Below are 25,982 nucleotides of genomic sequence, written 5' to 3' on the forward strand. Positions count from 1 at the left end.
GTGTGAACAGCTTTCTAGGACACCTATGTAACTGTCCTGAGAACCACACGAGGAATCATGTGGGTCATATTGTGTGTATGTGCTGAGGGGGAGGGGAGACCCCAGAACAATATCCTCCCCCCATCTCTCCTCAATGGGCGGAAGCCAGTGGCTTCCTCCCTTTCCTGTCTCCTGTCTCCTGAGTGTTGGCAAGACTCGGGACAGAGGGGAAAAGAGGGGATGGAAAAATCAGCCCAATAAGCCCCAGGTCTGTCCTTCCCACAACCTCCCCACCACCACTCTTGACCCCATTCCAGGGTCTTTGAAGTCAAACAAATTCCCAGTCTTTTGGGAATCACACTGGGGAGCCCAGAGGCCCAGAAGCAGGATAAGTCCTTCCCACCTCTCTCCCCTGCCACCCCTCCCACCCAAGCCACCTCATTTCCTCTTCCTCCCCAGCACCAACATACACTGACTACTACAGGCTGAGCAGCCAGACCCAGAGTCACTGACTGTGGGCCTACCTTGTCCTGGCTGGCCTGGTCAGCCTCTGGAGTATGGTCTGGCTGGGACTCCCTTTGCTGCTTCCCATCATCTTCCTGGCTTCTCATGCTGGTAAGTCTCCCCTCCAGCCAAGCCCCAACCGAACCTCCAAGGAGGGTAAACCGTATCATCACTGCCATCACTTTCATCCATACCCTGATGAGCTAGAAAGTCGGATCAGGGCCAGGAAAACCTAAGCAGATGCTAGAAATCACTGCAGCCTGGGTTTGGAGGAGGGGAAGGCAGAAGAGCCACTATTGATTGTGTTGGATCTTAAGATCAGTGGGGAATAGCAGGACCCATGGGCCCCGTGAAGTTTTCAGTGGGTGCTCATATGGTCAGTGTGTTGCATTCATTCAATTATTCACTTGACAAATATTTATCAAGAACCAACAATATTCCAGGAACTGTGCTAAGTGGTGGACCATTAGTTGAGAGGCAGGCAGCCTCCAGATCGGCACAGTGAAATTAAATGATGCTGACCTCCTATGGCTGTTATGAGGTTTAAATGAGGTAATTTACAGAGTGCTTGGCACAATGCCCGGCACTTGGTAAGGGCTTCTAGGTAAGTGGTAGCTGATTCCTTCAGTGTGCTGGCCAAAGAAGATTAAAACACAGTAGCTGCCTTTGAGTGATTCATAGTCTAGTGGAGGATACAGGACACAGGGGGAGGCCTAACCACACAGGCACAGGAGCTCCAGAGGAGTACTGAGGAGGAGTCAGCTTACCCCACCTCAGGCAGTATGTGAGAAGGGGGTTCTCTAAGAGCAGTGGTCTTCATTCCAGGCATCCAGAAATAGATGAAAATCTCAGAGGCAGGGAAGCGCATCGGAGGGAACGCAGCAGGAAGGACAGCTGTGAGCAGCAGGGGCTCGAGAGCATGCATTTTATTCTGAGGGCAACGGGGAGCCATGAGAAGTTGTAGACTTGAGAGTCACAAGGTCTTAGATGGATCGCTTTGGAGGATGAGGTGAGGAAGGAGGGGTGTGATGCAGGGATGGTCGAGGTGAGTAAGGAGTGAGGACTAGGCAAGGGCGGGCTTGGAGATGGGGATAAAGTCAAGAGGCTTTGAGGAAACAGAACTTATAGAATTTTGTGACGGATTAGGGCAGCCAACATAATGCTTAAAAGTGTGGACTTTAGAGTCAGACAACCTGGCTCTGCCGGTTACTAATTGTATGCCCTTGGGCAAGCTATTTCTCTGAGCCTTCCTTCCCTGGCTATAAAATCAGGGTAATAACACCCACCTTGCCAGATAGTTAGGATGATAAAAAGAAACATGAGTAAAGTGCCTGGCATACAATTGACCTCCAATAAACATTAATTATTGTGACGGTAGGAGTACAAGATGACTCCGAAATTTGACCCTCCATTGAGTCAGGGAGCACTGGAAAGCAGCGGGTTTGGGGAAAGCTGATGGACAAGCAGACCCAAGCTGAGAAGGTATCCTAGGGTTATTGACTCAGAGTTGATAGTTAAAGCCAAGGGAGTGGATGAGCTCTCTCAGAGAAGCCTGTAGAATAATGATTACCCTCCTCTGTATGGAAAGACAGCAACTTTACTGAAGGGTGTGAGGATCCCTTGGAAATCAGGTGCTTGGCAAATGGCAGGTGGTCAGCAAATGCTAGCTTCACTGACTCATGGTAGACTTTCAAAGAATATTAATTGATAAGCTAAGAGACATTTAAACTAATTATTTGACAGCTAACAGGCAGGGACAGAGAAGGGGGGACTCAGAAGGGCGAGGGATCACGGGGCTGAAGAGTCTGGAAAGGCTCAGCACAGTAGGGCCTGGACTCCAGCTCTAGTTCTCTCACCACTCTTCTGCCTCACACTGTATGCCCCAGCCACACGGAATATTTTTATATTCATAATATTTTTCATTCCACTTCTTAAGTCAGGCTGTGCCCTTTGCGAAGAATGCCCTTTCCTACCTCTGTCCAACCTCATTCTCCTCATCCCTCTATGTCCTGTTCAGCTTTAAGACCTTCCAGGGGGTTCTTTATCTCTCAGAAGGCATCTCTTTATCCCCTGCAGCACCCCCTTATGGGTCAGGGACCCATCCTCTGTGCTCCCCTGCATCCTCTGTGGTGCCCTGCATTTGACTGACGTGTCCATGTCTGTGTTCCAGCAAGGCCAAGGCTGGGAGCTCTTAGGAAAACAAAGAAGAGACCTCAAGGCTTGCGCTCTCTGTCTCTGGCCTTTCACTGGCCGCAGAGCTGTCTTCCTTTCCGTGCCTCAACCACCTGGCTGCAGAACCCAGCCTCTCCCGCCTTAAATCCCAAGCACAGCAAACATGTCTAAATGTCTTAAGTGACAGGGAGGGGTCCTTCCAAGGCACTCTATTCTCTGTGGCCCTCCCAGCCTATTCCCTCGGGATGGGGGCCAGGGAGAGTGGCTTCCCTTGGCAGAGCAGTTTGAAAGACAGGTCAGGGAAACCGGACTGGTGGGGAATAAAAAGGAAACGGAGACAGGGAGCATAGATCATTCTTTCCAAAGCTGGGCTGCAAAGGGAAGCCATCTGGCAGGAGAAGGGAGGGGGTGAGGCCAGAGAAGGGGACTTTGTTTTTGTTTTTGCTCTTTTAGGATGAAGAGGTTTGAGGGAAAGGGGCCAATGCACCGGGAAGGGGAAAGGGACGAGAAGGGAGGAGGACGGAAATACCTGCCAAGGGCAGAGCCTGGAGATGGGGGGGAAGAGGAGGGAAAGGAGGAGGAAGGTCGGGGACCCCGTGAGATCCAAGGACTGCTGTTCTATGCCAGGCGCAGCGGTGGACCTGACGCTGCTGGCCGACCTGCGCCGCACGGAGCCGCAGAGGTTCTTCCTGACCTGCGTGTCTGGCGAGGCGAGCACCGGCAGGGGCGCAGACGCCTGGGGCACCGCCCTGCTGCTGGAGAAGGACGACCGCATCGTGCGCACGCCCCGGCCCTGGCTGCCCCCGCAGCTGACCCGTAACGGCTCGCAGCGCATTACGCTGAGCGGATTCTCCAAGCCCTCGGACCTGGTGGGTGTCTTCTCCTGCGTGGGCGGCGCAGGGGCGCGGCGCACGCGCGTTCTCTACGTGCACAACAGCCCTGGAGGTGAGTCTGGCTCACGGGTCAGGAGGGAGAATAAGGGCTGCCGTTAACCTCTGACCCCACCCTTCGTCCACCCCGCAGCCCACCTTATCCCGGACAAGGTTACACACACAGTGAACAAAGGCGACACGGCTGTGCTTTCCGCACGTGTGCGCAAGGAGAAGCAGACAGATGTGATCTGGAAGAGCAACGGTGAGAGGGGCATCCTAGCTGGCTGGGCAAGGGAACCCATAGATCTGACACTCAATACCTCCATGGCCCTTGGCATCCTCAGCTTTGGCCCCTAACACACCTGTCACTCCCATACACCTGTTACCCACCCTGGCTAACCTCCGGGGTCCCCACCGTTCTGGACCAGGTCCATGGGATGCACCTGCATCCATCTCTAGCTCTGAGCTGAGATGCACCCAGAGGACCAGCAGCTTTGTGATCAGCTACCTCCTTCCCTGTCACCCCCAAATCAGCACTATGTTAAACCCTCATCTTTGACTCTCCCCTGAGAGCTAGCAGGTGCTGTCACATAGTTCACATAGTGGGGAGCAACGATCCCCATGGGGAAGAAGAGAACTGTTAACAAAGTCCCAGCACGGGTAGGGGAAGTCTAGCCTCTTCTGGAAATCTGTCCAGATGTGTGCTGGGGCCTTGCCAAACCTGGGGAGCTTGGTCACCCCATGGGAGGAAGCTGTTTTCCTCTGTGGCCCCAAAGACTCCTGCCTCAGCCCTGAGACTCACAGCCTTTTGGCTGCCTCTTGCATCCCTGGGCTCCTGGAGGAGGAAGACACTTCCCTTGGGCCAAGGGGTTGCCTCCTGAGCTCCAGGCCCTCTGAACTGCCCAGAGATGTGGATAGTCAGGTAGACCTGGGCTCCCTAGAGTCTGTGAAGTCCTGAGCAAAGAGGCAAGGAGAGGGTGGGACAGGGGCAGGGACAAGGACACTCATGTACTATTAGGGCCTGCAAGTCCTGGAAGGAGGGTCTCCTTGGAGAAATCCCCGAGCAGATGACACCTGAACTGAGCCCAGAAAGAGGTGTGGGAGTTAGTCAAAGGAGAGAGAGAAAAGGCAGGAAGCTCTGAAGTACCCTGGTGTTTCTAGAAGAGAAACCAGCAATTCAGGAATTCAAGAACGTTAGGAGTCAGACAGGATGTGGAGAGGTATAGGGCTGTAGGGCTAAGCAGTGGCCGAACTGGCGAAAATGATGCGCTCAGGAGTTGGATGTGGTCATGAGGGCAGTGGAGAACTATTGAAGAGTCTGTTGCAGAGAAAACACAGTGGCTGCTGAGTGGAGAGTGGATGAGAAAGGGGAGACTGGAAGCAGAGAGAATGACCACTTAGAAGGCTGTGGGAGGTGGGTACCACCAAGGCAAGTGGCAGTGGGCATGGAGAGAAGAGGACACTTCAGGAGATGAGAGGAGACAGACTGAGCAGGACCGGTGACTTACTGAGCGGCTGCTGGAGCATGGAGAGAGGATGTTTCCCAGCTTTCTGACTTGGGTACAAACGCTCCCTGGTACCTTCCCCCAGATCCAATCACAATGCGTGGCACACATTGATGTGACCTAGGCAGAAGTGAGTGGGAAGCACCATGTGGGAACTGGTGTCCCCTCCCTCTGCTCGCTTCTGCCTAGGTCACATCAATGTGTGCCACGCATTGTGATTGGATCTGGAGGAAGGTACCAGAGAGAGGGGACACCAGTTCCCACATGGTGCTGAGGCCCTTGATCCTCTTATGCCCCCAGGATCCTACTTCTATACCCTGGACTGGCATGAAGCCCAAGATGGGCGGTTCCTGCTGCAGCTCCCAAACGTGCAACCATCATCAAGTGGCATCTACAGTGCCACCTACCTGGAAACCAGCCCCCTGGGCAGTGCCTTCTTTCGGCTCATCGTGCGGGGTTAGGGGCAGAGAGCAGCAGTGGTGGGTGGTGTGGGAGGCTGGGAGCCCTGTGGGTACTTCCTGTGGCTCTCCTAGATCCCTGGGTCCCCAGGGCTGCCCCAGTCCTTAGCAGCAGTGGTCAGGTGGGTGAGGGTCAGCTGCTAAAAGCACATTCCTCCAGGCTGTGGGGCAGGACGCTGGGGACCAAGCTGTACCAAGGAATGCCCAGGCTGCCTGCATGGAGGTGTCTGCCATGACCAGGATGGCGAGTGTGTATGCCCCCCTGGATTCACTGGTACCCGCTGCGAGCAGGGTAAGGAGAAGGGGGAGCCAGGACCTAGGCAGGAGAGGATGCCCGGCTGAGGGAGGACCCTTTAACCATGGGATAGAGCTCGGAGGGTGAGAATGCCAAGTAGGTCCCTAACCCTGGGGCCTGACAGAGGCCTCTAGCCCCACATACCTTCTTTCCAGCCTGCAGAGAGGGCCGTTTTGGGCAGAGCTGCCAGGAGCAGTGCCCAGGCACGTCAGGCTGCTGGGGCCTCACCTTCTGCCTCCCAGATCCCTATGGTTGTTCTTGTGGGTCTGGCTGGAGAGGAAGCCAGTGCCAAGAAGGTACGCATTAACCTGCCCTCCACGGTACCTGACCCAGAGAGCCAGCCCAAGGTCTACTCGAACCCTTATTCTGACCCTGACTTGCACACCAAGCCCTCCACAGCACCCTGCTCACCTAACCAGTGCCCTCTCCACCCAACCCATTGTTATCCAGGCCCCAGCTGTGCCCTCATTGCCCTCTGACCTGCGCCCCTCTAACTATGCCCACTCTGTTCTCAGCCTGTGCCCCTGGTCATTTTGGGGCTGATTGCCGCCTCCAGTGCCAGTGTCAGAATGGTGGCACTTGTGACCGCTTCAGTGGCTGTGTCTGCCCCTCTGGGTGGCATGGAGTGCACTGTGAGAAGTCAGGTATGAACACAAGGGTCTCAGATCCCTCAAGACAAGCCAGCCCTCACCATCTCTCTGTTAATGCTCTAAATCCTGCCCCAGGGAGTTCATGGTCTGAAAGGAATTCTCACCACTCAGCCCACACCATCCACAGAGAGATGAGCAGCAGCCCAGAGTGGGTGGGAGCCCAGAGGAGGCCCTGACCAGTCTGAGAGGGTCAGAGAGAGCTTCTGGGAAAAGGCAAGATCTGAGATGGGATATGAAGAACAAGAGAGAGGCGGATGGGGAAAGAGCATGGGCGAAGGCTCGGGTACCAGGACAGTGGAATAAAGGGAGGCTGGGGAGTGGTCAGGAGAGGTCAAATCTTGGGGACTTCGAATGGCAGCACAGATGGTTTGCACTTAATATGGTAGGGGCAGGAAGGAATTGTTGAAGAGGCACAAAGCGGTCAGATTTACGTATGAGAAAAAACTCCAGCTGCTGGGTGGAGAGTGGAATGGAGATCCTGGATGAGCCGTGGCAGGACCCAGAAACGAATGAGGCCTGAACCGTTGTCCTGGCCATGAGGCTGAGGCTAGTGATGGCACTGGTTTCAGTATGAAAAGGTCTTAGGAGGTGAAGAGTCAGGAGGTAGACTCTGTAGCTAATCAGAAGTGGGGCACGAGGGCCTTCGAGGACTCACGCAGGGCTTTGCTGGCATTCAGGCTTGAGTGACTGGTCAGATGGCGGTGCCTCCACCGAGATGAATGACACAGGACAAAGGACACTTTGGTGGTCACATGACTGCCCCTGTGGCTCCAGGACGAGTGTCCTTTCTCTCCCCAGACCGGATCCCCCAGATCCTGGACGTAGCCTCAGAACTGGAGTTCAACTTGGAGACAATGCCCCGGATCAACTGTGCAGCCGCAGGGAACCCCTTCCCAGTGCGGGGAAGCATGGAGCTCCGCAAGCCAGACGGCACAGTCCTGCTGGTCAGCCCGTGACCCCAAGCAGGGCCCCCCATCGCCAGCTTCCCAGTTGGTCCCTCAGACCCCTGGCCCTTCAAGGCTCTCTGCAAGATCTACGCACTGGCCTGACCACAGCTCTAAAGTAGCCAGGCCGATTGTTGAGGGGCTGCCTCCGGGCCTCTGTCCCCTCGTCAGTCCAGACAGGAGTGTATCTGCCACACAGATGTACATTGTCTGTGGTTTGTCCCCTTCCCCTCTCTCTCTTAGTCCACCAAGGCCATTGTGGAGCCAGATAGGACTACAGCCGAGTTCGAGGTGCCACGCTTGACTCTTGGGGACAGTGGGCTCTGGGAATGCCGCGTGTCTACGTCTGGTGGTCAAGACAGCCGGCGCTTCAGGGTCAACGTCAAAGGTCAGTGATGTCCTAGGGCCATGGAGGATGGACAGCAGCAGGCAGAGTGGGGACCAGCCAATGCTGCCCAGACTGAGCATCATAGCAGGAAGGTCAAGGGCATCTGAGGTCATGGCCCAGCACCAGGCAAAGAAGAAGGCATGTGGTTAACCAGAGTTTGGGCTGGGCATTGTCAGGGTAGGAGCACTTCTCAGTCCCATCTGGACAGGACATCCCGTGCCCCAGAAATGGGACACCCTCTGTCCTCACCCAGCTTCCCTCCTGGCCCTGCTTGCCTTCTCCACCTCCATACAGAGACACACGGTGGCCTTTAACTCTGCCTCTGGGATGCTTCTCCCACTCTGGGTCATACCACGGGCTACTCAGTGCCAGACGAGAACACATGGGGCTGCAGAGCTCAGAGGGCCACCTGCTCGCCTTTACAGAGGTGCTGCATAGGTGAATGAGGAGGGAGCTGCCAGTGCCTGAGATTGTTCAGAGCAGAGCATGCCCACCCAGGCCCAGGTGTCCCTTCACCTTCTCCAGCACCATAAGCCTTGGCCATTCATACCCCCTGCCACTTCTTGGTTCCTCTTTCCCTCTGCTCCTGGCACTCCCTCCTCCCCACATACGCCCAGACCTCTCTCTCATTTCCTCTTTCTCACTCTTCCCCCTCCTGCCACTCAGCAGCCCCCTCCACCACCAGGAAATATTAGCGTGGCCCCGGAGCTCCGCCTCCAGCCTCTCTCTTCTCACTCTCCCTAGGCTTTGGACCCAGACAACTTGGATTCTAATTTTCACTCTACAAATTCCTAGCTCCATCACCTTAAGCAAGTTACTTAGTCCCTCATAGCTTGTTATTCTCTGCAAAATGAGGATATCAGCGCTCACTGGATAGGGTTGCCGTTGAAGAGTAAATTTTTTTTTCCTCAATTTCTTCCCCAGCTTTATTGAAATATAATAGACAATTAGTTGCTTGTATTTACATTGTACAATTCAATGAGTTTTTTTCAGTTATAGTTGGCATACAATAATATACCAGTTTCAGTTGTATAGCATAGTGATCAGAGATCCACATAACTCACAAAGCAATCACCCCACTAAATCTAGTACCCCTCTTCCCCCTTACATATTTATTACATTATTAACCATCTTCCCCATGCTACACTCTACATCTCCATGTCTATTCTGCAACTATCCATTTGTACCTTATAATCCCTTTACCTTTTTTGCCATCCCCCAACCCCGCTCCCATCTAGTAGCCCTCAAAATGTTCTCTGTATCTATGAGTTTATTTCCACTTTTCTTATTGTTTATTTTGTTCCTTAGATTCCACGAAATCATGTAATATTTGTCTTTCTTTATCTGACCCATTTCATTCAGTGCAACACCCTCTGGGTCCATCAAAGCAATATCTTTTTTATCCCCTTCCTTTTAGTCTGTGTGTGTCTTTTAATCTGAAGTGAGTCTCTTGTAGGCAACATATGTAGGGGTTTTGTTTTCTTATCCATTCAGCCACTCTGTCTTTTGGTTAGAGCACTTAATTCTTTTCCATTTGCGGTACTTGTTGATAGGAATGTAGTTATTACCATTCTTTATTCCTGTTTTTGATACAAGTTTTTTCTTCTTAAAGAAGTCCCTCCAACATTTCCTGTAATCCTGGCTTGGTGTTGATAAATTCCCTCAGCTTATTTTTGTCTGGGAAGCTCTTTATCTGTCCTTTGACTCTAAATGATAGCTTTGCTGAATAAAGTATTTGTGGTTGTAGATCCTGGGTTTTCATCACTTTGAATATTTTGTGCCAAGCCATTCTGTCCTGCATAGTTTCTTTTGTGAAATCAGCTGCCAGTCTTATGGGTGCTTCCTTTTAGTTAACTAACTGCTTTTCTCTTCTGCTTTTAAGATTCTTTATATTTAACCTTTGGCATTTTAATTATGATGTGTCTTGATGTGGGCCTCTTTGGGTTCCTAGTTTTTGAGACTCTCTGAGCTTCCTGGGGTGTTATGTCTATTTCCTTCACCAGGTTAGGGAAGTTTTCCATCATTATTTCTTCAAATAACTCTTCAATGTCTTGTTTTTCTTCAAGTACCCCTATGACATGGATATTTTTACATTTAATAGTGTCCCATAGGCTCCTTAAATTATTAGTATAGTCTTGACTTCTTTTTTCTTACCATTCTGATTGGCTTCCCCCTCCTCTATATAGGTCAATCAATCCTCTTCTTTATTCACTCTGTTAATTCCATTTAATATACTTTTCATCACAGATAATGTGTTCTTCATTTCAGACTGGTTCTCTTTTATAATTTCCATTTTTATGTTTTTTTATCTCTTTGTTAAAGTTCTCACTGAATTCTTCTACACTTCCCCTAATTTCATTGAGCATCTTTATAACCAGTGTTTTGAACTCTGCATCTGTTAGATTGCTTGACTCCATTATTTCTGGATCTCTGTTCTGTTCTCTCGTATGGTTTCTGCTTCTTTGTCTTCCTATTTTGGCTGCCTTTCTGTATCTGTTTCTAGGTACTAAGCAAAGCTCCTAAATCTCCCAGTCTTTTTAGCATGGTTTTGCGTAGTAGGTGTCCAGTGGCACAGTCCTGAAAGGGATTCAGCTGCAGGCCAAATTTAGCCCCAGCCTGTGGCCCTCTAGGGCCACCTGTTAAGATTCAGCAAGCAACTCATAGATGCTGTGCTTATAGTTGCCTCAAGAAACCACATCAGAAACCGAGGCTAGCTGCCACCAGTGTGAGTCTAGGCGCTGCTCAGCAAGGGGCACCAAACTGGCTGAGGATACACCTAGATGTGGCTTGCTGGGGCTGGGAGTTGGGGGAGGCAGGGTTTCAGAGAATCCTCTGGGTGGAGCAACCTCTGTTATCCAATTTGATGACGTCTCAGCTATGGCGGCACTTAGTCCTCACACTGGGAGGGGGGAGGGCTCAACAGAGGAACAGTGGATACCACTGGCACTTCTGTAGAGTGAGTCTTGCCTCTGGCCCTCACTCCGATAACTCAGTGTCCCCCGTAAGTCCCTGGTATGCAGCTGACCCACTACTGATGCTCAGAGCGAGCAGGTCCGTCACCGCGAAAGTCCGCTCGCAGACACGGCCCCTTTAAGAGGCTTCTGCCACTGCCATGACCTCTGTCCCACTAAGCCGCTCTAGACCAGGCAGCCTTGTGTCCACTCCCTGTCCTACCTTGTCCTGTTGCAGGGTAATTTCTTATTTCTCTTCCTAGTTGTAGGGCTTGTTCATCTAGATCCTAGGTGATTTTTCTTGCTGTTTGCTCCTTGTTTCCATCACAATTCTGATTTGGTCACAAAAGGGATGAACAGAGCCTCTATCATCTACGCCATTTTTTTCTCAAAGAGTAAATTTGATAATGCATTTAAACGTAAATCAGAGTGCCATATCCTTATGCCCCAAGTTGCCCAGGGGACAGAATTCTATCCTCTTTGGGCCCTGGCCACTCTGGTCATCTCTTGAACTTGGTCTTTGCCCAGCCCAGAGGGTCCCCAGATCCAAACTGAGATCCCAAATATTTTTGTTGGCCAAAACACAGAGTCCCCTCGTTTCTAAGGGTGAAGTTGGCTTTCTGGGCCATGCCTTACCCTGAGTCTCCTGGCAGTGCCCCCGGTGCCCCTGACTGCTCCTAGGCTCCTGGCCAAGCAGAGTCGCCAGCTTGTGGTGTCCCCACTGGTCTCCTTCTCTGGAGATGGACCCATTGCCTCTGTCCGCCTGCACTACCGGCCCCAGGACAGCCCCAGGACCATGGCCTGGTCCGCCATCGTGGGTGAGTGGGGAAAGAGCTGGGGCAGGAGGGGGTGCTGGGGCAGGACAGGGGTTGGGTAATAATAAGAGGAGAAGGGGGGAATGGAGGGGGAGGAAGAGTGGTACAAGGGGAAGAGAGGAGCTGAAGGGAGAAGAGCAGCTTCTGGAAGGAGCTGGGACTGAATGATGTATGCTGTGTACCCCACCCCCAGTGGACCCAAGTGAGAATGTGACGTTAATGAACCTGAGGCCGAAGACAGGATACAGTGTCCGTGTACAGCTGAGCCGGCCAGGGGAAGGAGGGGAGGGGGCCTGGGGACCTCCCACCCTCATGACTACAGACTGTCCTGGTGAGAGGCCAAGAGTTATCTCTTCCTGTACCCCAGGGGTTACTGTCCTGTGCACTCAGGGGTTGTCAAGTCTTATCTACCCCAGGGGACCCTGCCTTTCTCATTGGAGGTTATCCCACCCTTTCCCCTGGGGATCACTGTCCTGTCCAGCCCCAAGGACCCCCTAGACAAGTTCTGACCCCTGACCTCTGGCCCCAGAGCCCTTGTTGCAGCCGTGGCTGGAGGGCTGGCATGTGGAGGGTCCTGACCGGTTGCGAGTGAGCTGGTCCTTACCCTCGGTGCCTGGGCCACTGGTGGGCGATGGTTTCCTGCTGCGCCTGTGGGACGGGACACGGGGACAGGAGCGGCGGGAGAACGTCTCGTCCCCCCAGGCCCGAACCACCCTCCTGACCGGACTCACACCTGGCACCCACTACCAGCTGGATGTGCGCCTCTACCACTGCACCCTCCTGGGCCCTGCCTCACCCCCTGCACGGGTGCTTCTGCCCCCCAGTGGTATGCTCAGGAGAGGGGGATGGTCTTAGAATGAGGAGAGGACAGGAGACAGAGGGGACACACAAGACCCAAAAGGACATGGGAGTTTCCAGGAGACTGGATGGATGTGAAGAGAACCCAGGGCATATGGAAAACATGGGCATAGGAGGACTTAGGACATCAGGCAGACAGGACATGGGCACAGGGAGGACATGGGACGGGGTAACACAGGGCACAGGGGGAACATGGGGAGGACCTAGGACACTGGGAGGATCTAGAACACCAGAAAGACTTGGGACATAAGGAGAATAAGGGGAAGCAGAAGCTCAGGGGTGGAAGAGGCCGTAGGGAGAAGAATTCAGCCTAGGAGGGAGGAGGAGGTTAGCAGGGTGGCTCCTATTCTGGGGTCCTCAGAGCAGGGGATACCACTAGATGGATCCGTCTGACCCCACAGCTCTGTAACTTGGTTCTGCCTGAGTGCTGCCTCTCTGTCTCCATCTCCCTAGGGCCCCCTGCCCCCCGGTACCTCCATGCCCAGGCCCTCTCAGACTCTGAGATCCAGCTGACATGGCAGCGCCCAGAGGCTCCAGCTGGGCCTATATCCAAGTACATTGTGGAGGTGCAGGTGGCCGGGGGCTCAGGAGACCCACTGTGGATGGACGTGGACAGGCCTGAGGAGACAAGCACCATTGTCCGCAGCCTCAATGCCAGCACGCGCTACCTCTTCCGTGTGCGGGCCAGTGTCCAGGGTCCTGGTGACTGGAGCAACATGGTAGAAGAGTCCACCCTGGGCAACGGTGAGAGGGCAGGGCCCATGGGGACTCCTGGGCCCTGGGGTCAGTCTCAGTAAGCCCTTCCTCCATATGATCCCTTGCCTTGGAGCTAGGGCATCCCAGGCCCCTCCCAGAAAGTGACATGAGCCCTGGTACTGGGGATCTGGACCCTTCCCTTCTTATGATCTGCTATCCTAGTGCTGGGAAAATTATGTCACTCCAGTGACCCACTGGCCCTAGGCCTGACATCCCTGGTTCCTCCCTGGTACTGGGATCTTTGACTTCTCCCTCTGTGTAACCCTACAGTAGCCTCTGGGTTCCCTAACCCAGGTATCCCCATGATCTTCTCATCTTATTGTGTCTAGGGCTACAGAGTGAGGGCCCAGTCCAAGAGATCCGGGCAGCAGAAGAGGGCCTAGATCAACAGCTGATCCTGGCTGTGGTGGGCTCTGTGTCTGCCACCTGCCTCACCATCCTGGCCGCCCTCTTAACTCTGGTGTGCATCCGCAGAAGTTGTCTGCACCGCAGACGTACCTTCACCTACCAGTCAGGATCGGTCAGTGGCCCATACCAATCCCGGGGCACATGTGTGCAGACTCTGTGTCTACTGTGTATATGTATCTACTATGTATACACAAGTACTTGTATGCCCTGAGCGTGTGTGTGTGTGTGGGGGGGCACGTGCATGTTTATGTCACAGGTATAAGACCACACTCAATGACACTCAAGAGCATAAAATGTAATTTTCTTTATTTCACTGGAACTGAACTCAGCTCATGAGCCTATTGATATCGGTAGTGAAATATTTAATATTCACAGTTCAGAATAACTTGGTTATGTCTATATTTCACCATGGTCAATTCAGAATTCTCCCACTTCTCCCCGGGGGTGATCTAAGCCTAGGTGGCATGGTGATATCATGGAGGGGCACCTGGGCTTCATGCTGGCCTCTGTCTTGGCAGGCCCTCCTTGATCTGGGGGCCAGCTTCTACCTGCACACAGCTGTGGCTGATGGCCTTAGCCCCTCTGTGGCCTCCTGCCAACAGGCCACTCATTCTGTGAGCTCCTTATCCCATCTTCCATTCTTGCAAATCCTTGGGAAGACTTAAGGACTCTGGGGTGCTTCTCTGTACCCTGCAGAGGGCAGCATATCCTGCGGCCCTCAGACCTGTTGCTATAACCCCTCACACAGCCTTTTCTACCACGCGGGAGTTGCACTAGTCCTGCAGCCTCACCTGTCACTCCTTGAGAAAGGAAGCACAAGCCTCCACTATCCTTGGCTTCCCTGAACACCTGTCTGAGTTTTGTAGTTCATGCCCCTCCAGCCCAGCTACTTACTGAAGGGTGGGGGTGGGGTGCTGGCTCATCTTCCAGGGCCCAGCATGATCTCATCGTGTCACCTCCTCCCATCTCTCTCTCCCACCCCCTGGTCCTGTCCCCTCTGAGATCTTCCCTAGTTGCAACTTATGACCTGAACTCTGCCTTTGGTCCACCAAGCCTGAGCTCTTGATATTTACCACCAAACTTTGGCATTAAAAAAAAAAAAAAAACTCTCTTTTCTCTCCAGGGCTAATCCTTTGTGATTGAAAGCCTCATGTCCAAAGCTATTGTCTCTGTCATGCCTTTAAAAACTCCCTTCAATTGGCTTTTTTGTTCAGGCCGCTTTGGCCCTCCCTCTGTGGTCAGTGCCCACAGAAAGCCACCACTACTCTGGTGGGGGAGGGTAATGGATACAAATGTTGGGGGAAGGAGTGAGAAAGCATCTTTTAAAGTATATATAATGCTAACATATATCAAGATACACCCCTGGTACATGTGTCTGTCTGCGGATGTGTGCACATGAGTGTATGCTGTGTGTGTGTGCACGTGCACATCCCTTGTAGGAACCCCCATGTGTATATGCCTGTCCTTGATGTACGTGTCCCTCTACTTGTGCCCCTCCATGCTCACATGTCTATGTGGACCTCTGCATGGATGCACCTGCATATAGTGCCACCACTAGAACACACGTGTACATGCTGGTATATGCCTCCAGCTGTCCATATTTCATGAGTGTCCATGTGACCCATGTCCCCAGCCCTTCCCCATCCAGCTGGGCTTCAGCTCACATAGGGAGCCCCACCATCAGGGCTGTCTTAGCCCTTCTTCTGGTTTTCCTATTGGCAGTTCCCTTGTTCTGTTCTGCTGTTTCCTTTTCCTGCCATCAGCCCTGCTCAGTCGGGGGTACTGGACATTCTTCTTTGTTAAGGTCTTATTATCTTCAGGCCCCAGGGTGGTTTTAGAACTATGTATGGACACTAAGTGAGTGGATAGTGGTAGTCTCTGCTTCTGCTACTATGGAGAAGCCCTTCCACTGGCTTCCAGCAGCTCTGGGCTTAGCATGTAGTAGGTGCTCAATAAATGAACCATAGCCAACTGCCCAAGGCTAGAATCCTCTCCAGAGCATCCATCCATTGCGTTAAAGAAGCCTGGTTGTGGGATCAGCTCACTGCTTGCCATCATGGCTCATTCCAGTTCCTTTCTGTTTTAAATGTTAGAAATATCCTCCCATTGACTCATGTCTGGCTTCTAGCAATTTTACCCACTCCTTATTTTTCCATAGCCCCATACACCTGACTCCCAGGCCGCAGCCTCTCCGTGGACATCTGTCCACTCGACCGCCCACCCATGGCTCCATCTCCTATGATTCTGTCTCAGTAATGTGTCCTCTGTCTGTATGTCTGTCCCTGGCTGACCATAAGAGTGCCTCTGCCTGGGCCTCTGTCCACTTGTCTAACTACTCTTTGCGTATCCGTGTGTCTTACTTCCACTATGTCTCCTGCGTGGACTGTCTGCCCACTTGTCCCATCCTGTGAAGGGCGAGGAGACCATCCTGCAGTTCAGCTCAGGCACCCTAACACTGACCCGGCGACCAAAACCACAGCCCGAGCCCCTGAATTACCCGGTGCTGGAGTGGGAGGACATCACCTTTGAGGACCTCATCGGGGAGGGGAACTTCGGCCAGGTCATCCGGGCCATGATCAAGAAGGACGGGCTCAAGATGAATGCAGCCATCAAGATGCTGAAAGGTCCAAAGAAATTGACCCCTGACCCTCTCCTTTGTCGCACAGATCCAAAGCCCCACCTGGCTCCCTCTAGTAACTGACCTCAGCCCTTACCAGCCCATGCCCTTTCTCCAGAATTATTTCTGGCAAAACTGATACTGGATTCTTTACACAGAGTATGCCTCTGAAAATGACCATCGTGACTTTGCTGGAGAACTGGAAGTTCTGTGCAAATTGGGGCATCACCCCAATATCATCAACCTCTTGGGAGCCTGTGAGAACCGAGGTGATCTCTCAAGTCATAACCTACCCCTTCTTCAAAACCTCCATCATCAACCATCTCTTCCTCCACTTCAGTAATTCACTGGGAGCTTCAGGTTACCTAAACGTCACCATTGATTCTCCTTCATGCTTCAGACTCCCTGTCTACTACCATTAGGTACCTGCTGCCACCAGGTTGCCTTGTACAGAAACCACCACCATGTATCTCCCCACCTCCCAGGTTACTTGTATATCGCTATTGAATACGCCCCCTATGGAAACCTGCTAGATTTTCTGCGAAAGAGCCGGGTCCTGGAAACAGACCCTGCTTTTGCCCGAGAACATGGAACGGCCTCCACCCTCAGCTCCCGGCAGCTGCTGCGTTTTGCCAGTGATGCTGCCAATGGCATGCAGTACCTGAGTGAGAAGCAGGTTGTGTGCATGTGCCTGTGTGTGTGTGTGTGTGTATGTGTGTGCATGTGCACGCACGCACACATGGAGGGAGGGTATGCTAGGGAGAAACCACTGGACTAACTGATCACAGGGTCTAATTGCATGTGGGATTGAGAAATTGAGAGAAGGACTTGACCCCAAGGTGCTGGCCTGGGCCAGCGGGTGACAGCACAGGACCGGAAGCAGGTCTGGAGGAGTTGTTGTGTGTGAAGGATCTGAGGGACATCTTGGTGGAGGTGTTGAGTTAGCAGTTGTAGATGCCAGCTTAGAACTCAGGGGAGAAGTCTGAGGTAGGGACAACAATCTGGAAGCTGTCACCCTACAGATGGTGACACTAATGATGACGGAGTGGGCGAGACCCACCAGGAGAGGGCAAAGGGAAGAGCAGAGAGTGGAGGCCCAAGCTCAAGTCCAAGGACACTCTGCTCGAATGAAAGGAGAGATGGACAGCAGCAGTAGGAGGGGGACATGAGACTGAGGAAAGGCATTTGAAAGGTAGTAAAGTTCTGAGTATCTTTGAAGGCAGATCAGGGACCAATGCAGAGGGAGGGGTTGATGGAGAGAGGTCTCTGAGGAAGGTGGAAGCCCGAGTGGGGAGGACTTGGAACTCAAGGCAGAGGGCACTCTGGACAAGAGAAAGGCCATCCCAATTGTCATCAATGAGGGGAGAAGAGGTTGAGAGAGAGGGGATTAGGGAGCATGCAAAGAAGAGAAGGTGCAATGAGATCACCCACCATTGTCCCAGGAAAAGAGGTACACCTGGGCTTGGCCATGGCCAGATCACAGCAAGGAAGGGATGACAGCCAGCACTGTAATTTTTCTCAGGCAGGAGTCGCTGACCCAGGAGGAGGCCTGGCTGGGTGGGAAGAAGAGTAGGGGTTACTAAAGGCCCGGAGGATGGCCAAGAAGACTGGGACTGTCCGTGGAGTTGGACCCCTCACTGGCCTAAGAGTCCTGGGCTCACTAATCCCCAGTCTTCCCTGACTTCTGATTACGCCTGCAGTTCATCCACAGGGACCTGGCTGCCCGAAATGTGCTGGTCGGAGAGAATCTGGCCTCCAAGATTGCTGACTTCGGTCTTTCTCGGGGGGAGGAGGTTTATGTGAAGAAGACGATGGTAAGTCTCTGTCCTCCCCCTCAGGGTCCATGCTGGCCCTGTTCCCCAGAATTACCTGATATAAGGCCCTTTCTCCTTACCCAGCCCCTCAAACCCACTCTCTCCCAGGGGCGTCTCCCTGTGCGCTGGATGGCCATTGAGTCTTTGAACTACAGCGTCTATACCACTAAGAGTGATGTGTGAGTGTTGGGGTGGGAAGGGGCAGGAGGGCTTGGTCCCCCAAGGATGCACATAGGCATTACCTGGATACGTCTCAGACATGTCTCATGTAGTCTAAGGCATGACTTGGATGTCCCTAGGGTTTGTTCCGGGTGTGTCTTGTGCATACCCTAGTGATGCCCACCATTTTAGTGGGAAGGTAGGGGAGCAAGCTGGAAGGAAGTTTTGTCTTAGAAGGTATTTCAGAGGTAGGACTGAGGTAGGAGTAGTTTAGGGCAGTGTTTGTTTAAGAGACTGGAGTTGCCTTAGAGAGGTTTGGGGATGCTGGTGAATAATGCCCATGTGGTTGGAGAGATCAGTCAAGGAATGCTCTCATCTTCTTCTCTAGGGGGCAGAGTCATCCCCCACATGAAGACCTAACCAGAATATGAGCCCCAAGACTCTTTCTCTGTGCTCCCTACCCCTAGACAACCATCTTGGCACACTCCTGCCCCTCTGGGAGACCTAGCCAGCCCGGACCCTCCAGCCCTGATTCTGCATATTTGCCACAAGCCCTTTGGCCTGGCCTGCCCTGCCCTGCTCACTGTCCACCACACTGACTGCCCCCTCTGACCCCCACTCACCTACTTCCTGCTTCTGCTCCCAAAACCCCTAGATTCCTTCCCGGCACTAGATCTCCTACCCTGGCCTTACCTGACTCACGTGCGTGGAGGTTGTTACCATAAAAGAGACAATTAAGAGCAAGGGCTTTGGAGTCAGATTGTGAGGGTATGAATTCCAGCTCTGCTATTTGTTAGCTAGGATACTATAGGAATCAGCAGGGGGAGGCTAGGGATTTTAAACTTACAAGCTTCTTAACCTGAGCAAGCTACCTAACCTCTCAGTGCCTCAGGGCTTCAGTGTCTCCATTAATAAAATGAGGATAATAATAGTACCTATATCATAGGGTTGTTATAAGAGTTAAATGTATGAACATATATATTAAATGATTAGTGCCTGGCCCATAGTAAGTGTGCAGTAAAAATACTAGCTATGATTACATTGAGCCTGGGAGAGGCCACGAAGACGTTTCAATGGAGTAAAGATAATTGCTGACCAAGGCAAGATATTTGCAGAGTAGACATATTCAAGAGCCGGAACAGGCTGCACACCTGGGTTTGCTAGACACTAAATTGCTTGGCCCTAGGGCCTAGTGGTAACTAAGTGCACCCTGCTCATTTCAGCTGGTCCTTTGGGGTCCTCCTCTGGGAGATCGTGAGCCTTGGTGAGTCCCAAATCCCTCTGCCTCTGGGTACCCCCACCTTACCTCCTCTGGGGCCCCGGGGCTAAGAGAGTTTTGTCCCCTCCTGCAGGGGGTACACCCTACTGCGGCATGACCTGTGCTGAGCTCTATGAGAAGCTGCCTCAGGGCTACCGCATGGAGCAGCCTCGAAACTGTGACAATGAAGTGTGAGTTGCCTCAACCTTGAACCCTGTGATCCAATCACCCCAGTTGGCCCTAACCCCTCATCTCAACAATGCCCAATCGGCAGGTACGAGCTAATGCGTCAGTGCTGGCGGGACCGCCCGAACGAGCGGCCTCCCTTCGCCCAGATCGCGGTGCAGCTGGGCCGAATGCTGGAAGCCAGGAAGGTGAGAAGATGGGGTGGGGGTGGGGGTAGGGGGTGGCCCCGGGTGATAAGGACTATGGCTCACCAGGCTCACAGGACTGCCCTCTTATAGGAGCCAGCAGCAGCCTCTGGGTCCCTGTTCCTACCACTAGTTGCCACCGCAGCTAGGCCAGGCCCAGGATGCAGCACCCACTTCCACTTCTCGATGGGTTGGACATTAGGCCCTTCTTTTTCAAGGCCACTGCTAGCCCCACCAGCAAATCCCTCCCCAGATCCCAGGTCCCAGACTGCTTGCCTGTCCTCTACTGGGGCCATCAGCCCATTTTCATCTAGAACATCTCTCCTCACCTGGCACAGAGCCAGAGTGTAATACACAAATGGTCAACTAACCAAATGGATGGATGAATGGTACCGTAACTGAATGAATGAATGAATGAATAGAATTAGTGGATGGATGATATAATCACATGATATAATAATATAAATAAACACATAGTTAAATAACTGGATCTATTAACCATGTGAATAAATGAATTATCAAATATAAATGAAGAAATATATCAAAATAAATATAATACATTTGTAAATGCAAAAACTGTTCTTCATATGAATTAATGACTAACTAAAGGAATTTGTAAACTATCTTAAGAATGAAGGAATGATCACATAACCACATAAATGAATAAATCATCAAAAATAGCTTTATAAATAGATGAATAAGTAAATGAATGAATGAACAAACAATTCATTGGATGAATACATGAAAAAACTCCTACCTAACAATTGTGTCAGGGGCCTCTCACCTGAGCCTCCAACTATGGTCTGCTGCTCATGCTATTCTGGGCTGGTGAGGGCCGCCCTTGGCCATGGAGCCATCTTGAATCTTTAGAACAAATCAGTGTCTCTTAGGATACCCCAATTACATGGAAGTCAAAAACCTCTAGGGCATGGTCACCCCCATCTCTGGCCCCCACTAAAGCTTGCTCTGCTCCCCAGGCCTACGTGAACATGTCGCTGTTTGAGAACTTCACTTATGCGGGCATCGACGCCACAGCTGAGGAGGCCTGAGCTGCCATCCAGCCAGAACCTGGCTCTGCTGGCCAGAGCAAACTGCTCTCCAACCTGTGACTTCTGATCCTTGTAGCTTCTGACCTGAGCTGCCTCAAGGAATTTTTTTTTTAACTTAAGGAAGAAAAGAGGGGATCCAGGAATGGGGTGGGTTTAGGGGAATTGGGCCCTCATCCTTTGCAGTTATTCCTATGCCTCTTGCAGTTACTTTTACAACTACCTTTACATCTTTCCTTCTAGTTCAGCTGCTCCACATATGTGTTCCTCTTCTACTCCCTATGTACAAACCCCTGCTTCTGCTTCTCCACCCGAGCCAGCACTCATACCAGTAACAAGCCCTGTTCAGCTACTCTGCACTCCCAGCCTCATAATCAGAAAAAAATAAATGCTCTGAGAAGCTCCATCCAATGTCTGCCTTTTACTGTTGCTCAATCTCAGGGAAAAGTTAAACCAAAAACAGAGAAACTGGACTTTCTAAGAAAAGAAATGCCATCCCTAGTTACTGTTGTAGGCCCAATCCCTCTGTTGGGGTGCCTCTCCACGTGAGAGATGTTCTGGAAGACTCATTTTATATCTACACCACCCCCACATCTCTATCATAACAAAAAGTTCAAATTTCCCCCGGTCCCTTCCCTACTCTCCAGCCCCATCACCAACGTGTCTCCCTATGTCTCTAGGTAGCTGCCAGTCTAGCATTCAAATAGTCCATGCCAGGATTAGCTGTAGCCCAGCCTCAGCTCAAACGGATACCTCATCACCAGCCAGATCTAGCCTGTCTTGAGCTCTCTCTTTTCCTTATGTCTCTAGATGGCCTTTCCTGGCTTATATAGCCACCTTACTGCCCAGCTTATGGGCCCCAAAAGAGGAAGGCAGAGGTCACTCCCGTCTTCAGACAACCACGGTAGGATTTCGTTGCCTTCCTCAGGGTCTCCTGGTGTGCTGGGAGGTGCTCCCTGTCTTGAAAGCTAGTCCCATGTCCTACCACATGCCATATGGTCTTCAGGTTTGCCTATGTTTGGGGTTTGTCACTGCTGACCTCTGATTTCTCTCCCACTGGTCCTTAGGAAACATTTGTCTTGCTTCACACATTTTTTTTTTCAGTGAATCAGATGAAATCAAAGAATATATAACATGACATAGCATTGAAGTTAAGAGCACACATTCTGGATCACACAAACCCTTGTCCAAGTCCCTGCTATATCACTTACTATCTGGGTGACCTTGGTCAAGTCACTTAACCTCCCTGAAAAATGGGGTTCGTAATAGCTACTTTACTGTTGTTAGCACTAAATGAGATCACACAAGCACATTTTTCGTAGCACCGGGTCTGGTACATAGAAAATACTTAATAAGTGTCAGCAGCTGTCACATACAAATGCAGGAAATTGGATGGGCGTGGTTATCAGAATCTGTATTCCAAAAAGATTTGAATGGTTGGCATATGGGCTGAATTTAAGGGAAAAAAATAACTGGAGTAAATAGGAGGCTATGCAGGATGAGGGAGACAGGATTTGCTAAAATGAAATGTCACATCCACTACAAGGATATTGCCAGGTCCAAGATATGTGGATTAAAAAGTTGTCCCTGATGGGGACTAATATATACACAAAGAAGCCCCTGAGGGGTGACAGATATGTAAATAAACAATAAAATAGAACTGTATGCTAGAAAAGGGAGGGGACCTGGGTAACATATAGAAAGGAAATGGAGTCAGGAAAGCTTTTCCAGAGAAAGTTACATTTTAATCGGGGTCATGAAAAAGAAGTGGGGGCTCACCAGAGGAAAAGCTCCTGGCAGAGAAAACGGCACCTGTGACATGTGGTATGTTTAAGAGCTGCAAAGAGTTCCATGTGGCTGGAACAAAGGGAGAACATAGCTCTGTGAGGGCTAGGAACCCAGAGGGGTGAGAGGGGCCAGCTTATGCTGGACCTTATAGTCAGCATTAAGGATATGGATCTTTATCCTGAGGACAGAGAGCAGTCATGGACGAACTGGGATGTGTCATACGCAGATTTGCATTTTTTAAAAAACCACTCTGGCTACTGTGTGGAGAATAGATAATAGAGGAGCAAGAGTGAAGGTAAGGAGTGTGCCCATAAATTAGATACCTTAGATTAAATGGACACATTCCTAGAAAGAAAGGAACTACAAAATTGACTAAAGAAAAAGTAGGCAATCTGAATAGACTTACAATAAGTATAGAGATTAAATTAGTAATAAAAAGAAAACTACCACCATCAACAACAACAAAAAAGCCCACGTCCAGATGGCTTCACTAGCGAATTCTATTAAACATTTAAATACGAATAAATATAAATTCTTCACAAACTCTTCCAAAGAATAGAAGGGGAGAGAATAGTTCTCAATTCATTCTGTGAGGCCAGTATTACTCTGACACTTGGAGCAGACAAAGACATCACAAGAAAAGAAAACCACAGATCAAAATATCTTCTTAATATGGACACAAAAATTTTCAAGAAAATACTATCAAACACAATGCAACATATGAAAAGGATTATATATCATAACCAAGTAGAATTTATGCCAGGAATGCAAGGGCAATTTAACAACCAAAGATCAATTAATGTAATACACTATATCAATAGAACATAATAAACAAAAACTGCATAATTATCTTAAAAGACACAAAAAAGCATTTTACAAAATCCAACACCTTTTCATTATTAAAAATCAAAAAACTAGGAATAAAAGGAAATTTCATTGACCTGATACAGGGCATTAACAAAAACCCACAGCTAACATTGTACTTAATAGTGAAAAACAATGTTTTCACCCTAAGATCAGAAACAAGACAAGGGTGCCTGATCTCTCCACTTCTAGTCAACATTGTACTAGAAGTTCTAGCCAAAGCACATGGGCAAGAAAAAGAAATGGTACCCATACTGGAAAGGAAGAAGTAAAACTATCTCTATTTGCAGATAACATGATTGTGTATATACAAAATCGTAACAAATCCACTAAAAAATTATTAGAACTGATAAATGAGTTCAGCAAGGTTGCAGGACACAAGACCAATATACAAAAACAAAACAAAACAAAACAGTATTCTTCTGTACACTTGCAATGAACAATTTGAAAATGAAAAAAGAAAACAACTCCATTTAGAAAATACTATCATTTAAAAAAAATAAAATATTTAGGAACAAATTTAACAAAGAGTGTAAAACTTATAGTCTGAAACCTACAAAATATTATTGAAAGAAATTAAAACAGACTTAAATAAATGGAAAAGCATCTCATGTTCATGAATTGGAAGACTTATTATTAAGATGATAATACTTCCCCAATTGATCTACAGATTCAGTGAAATCCCTATCAGAATTCAAGCTGGATTATTTGTAGAAACTGACAAACTGATTCAAAAACCCATACAGAATTCCAAGGAACCCAGAATATCCAAAACAATCTTGGAAAAGAATAACAAAATTTGCAGATTCATACTTCCTAATTTCAAACCAAATACAAAGTAACAAAAATCAAGATAGTGTGGCACTGGCATAAGGACAGATACATAAATCCATAGGATAGAATTGAGAGTCCAGAAATAAACCAATGTGGTCAACTGATTTTTAACAAAGGTGTGAAGACTATTCAATGGAGAGAGAACAGTCTTCAACAAATGATGCTGGAATAGATGAATAGCCACATGCAAAAGAATGAAGTTGGATCTCTACCCAAACACTATATACAAAACTAACTCAAAATTAGGATTAATGACCTAAATGTAAGAGCCAAAAGGATAAAACCGTTAAAAGAAAACATAGGAATAAATTTTCATTACTTCAGATTTGGTAATGGATTCTTAGACATGACACCAACGTACAAGTAACAAAATAAAAAATAGATAAATTAGACTTCATCAAAGGACCTTATTGAGAAGGTGAAAAGACAACCCATAGAATGGGAGAAAATATTTGCAAGTCATGTATCTGATAAGGGACTTATATCTAGAACACATAAAGAAGTCTTACAACTCAATAATAGGCAACCCAATTATCAAATGAGCAAAAGATCTGAATAAATTTTTCTCCAAAGAAGGTATACGAATGGCTGATAAGCACATGAAAAGATGTTTGGTACGGTTAGTCATCAGGGAAATGCAGATTAAACCCATGAGGAGATACAACTTCACACCCATTAGGATGGCTATAATCAAAAAGTCAGATAATAACAAGCATTAGCAAAGAGAAATCAGAATCCATATACACTGCTGGTGGGAATGTAAAATTGTGCAACATGTTTGGAAGACAGTCTGGCAGTTCCTCAGTTAAACATAAAGTTCCCATAAGACCCAGCAATTCCACTCCTAGGTGTATGCTCAAGAGAAATGAAAACATGTCCACGCAAAAACTTGTACTCAAATGTTCATAAAAGCATTATTCATACTGACAAAAAGTAGAAATAACCCACATGTCTATCAGTTGATGAATGAATAAACGAAATGTGACATATCCACACAATAGAATATTATTCAGCCATTAAAAGGGGATGAAGTACTGATATGCACAATAACATGCATGAACTTTGAAAATACTATGCTAAGTGAATGAAAGCATATAGTCACAAATGACCACATAGTATATTTGTGTTTTATTTATATGAAATGTCCACAATAGGCAAATCTATTGAGATAGAAAGTAGATTAGTGGCTGTTTGGGGCTAGGAGGAAGATGGGGAGATAGTAGGACAAGAGCTAAAAGATATGGCTTTCTTTTTGAGGTGATAAAAAAAAAAAGGTCTAAAATTGACTGTGGTTGTATATATCTGTATATATACTAAAACCCACTGAACTGTACACTTTAAATAGATGAATTGTATGTTATGTGAATTATATCTCAATACAGTTATTACAGAAATATAGAGAGCAAAGGCAAGGAGATCAGTGAGAGACTATTCCAGTAGTGCAGGTGAGAAATGATGGTGTGGTGGTGAATTGGAAGAAATAAATGGGTGAAAGAATGGGCAAAGGTTGAATACAGGAGTAGAAGGAAAAGGCAGAGTCTAGGATTACTGCCAAGCTTCTATTTAGATGACTGGGTTGAAAGAGAAGCCAGTCCCTACAAGAATAAAAACAGCGAATACTTACATGGCTCTTAATTGCCAGGTACTGTTCCAAGCACTTTGCACATGTATTCATT

At 49.4% G+C, this 25,982-nt stretch overlaps 1 protein-coding gene across 2 annotated transcripts; it reads left to right on the forward strand.

Moving 5' to 3' along the window:
- Window positions 1–284: 284 nt before the first annotated feature.
- On the forward strand, window positions 285–21,226 carry TIE1 (tyrosine kinase with immunoglobulin like and EGF like domains 1). 2 transcript variants are annotated; one of them, XM_039883403.1, is made up of 23 exons: window positions 287–594; window positions 3,283–3,600; window positions 3,679–3,789; window positions 5,333–5,488; window positions 5,651–5,782; window positions 5,941–6,081; window positions 6,301–6,429; window positions 7,234–7,379; window positions 7,623–7,767; window positions 11,372–11,536; window positions 11,727–11,864; window positions 12,063–12,359; window positions 12,845–13,135; window positions 13,477–13,667; window positions 15,969–16,179; window positions 16,331–16,441; window positions 16,658–16,848; window positions 17,873–17,986; window positions 18,095–18,165; window positions 19,369–19,409; window positions 19,498–19,594; window positions 19,678–19,777; window positions 20,752–21,226. In XM_039883403.1, exons 1-23 carry the CDS (start codon window positions 537–539, stop codon window positions 20,821–20,823), a joined length of 3,426 nt encoding a protein of 1,141 aa, XP_039739337.1. In that variant the 5' UTR covers window positions 287–536; the 3' UTR covers window positions 20,824–21,226. The 2 variants fall into 2 exon arrangements, with proteins under 2 accessions (XP_039739341.1, XP_039739337.1); XM_039883407.1 differs by lacking the exon at window positions 12,063–12,359 and having other exon boundaries at window positions 285–594; window positions 20,752–21,223.
- Window positions 21,227–25,982: the final 4,756 nt, after the last annotated feature.

This window comes from Pteropus medius, unplaced genomic scaffold (assembly GCF_902729225.1).
Source record: "Pteropus medius unplaced genomic scaffold, Ma_sr-lr_union100, whole genome shotgun sequence".
Lineage (NCBI taxonomy): Eukaryota > Metazoa > Chordata > Mammalia > Chiroptera > Pteropodidae > Pteropus > Pteropus medius.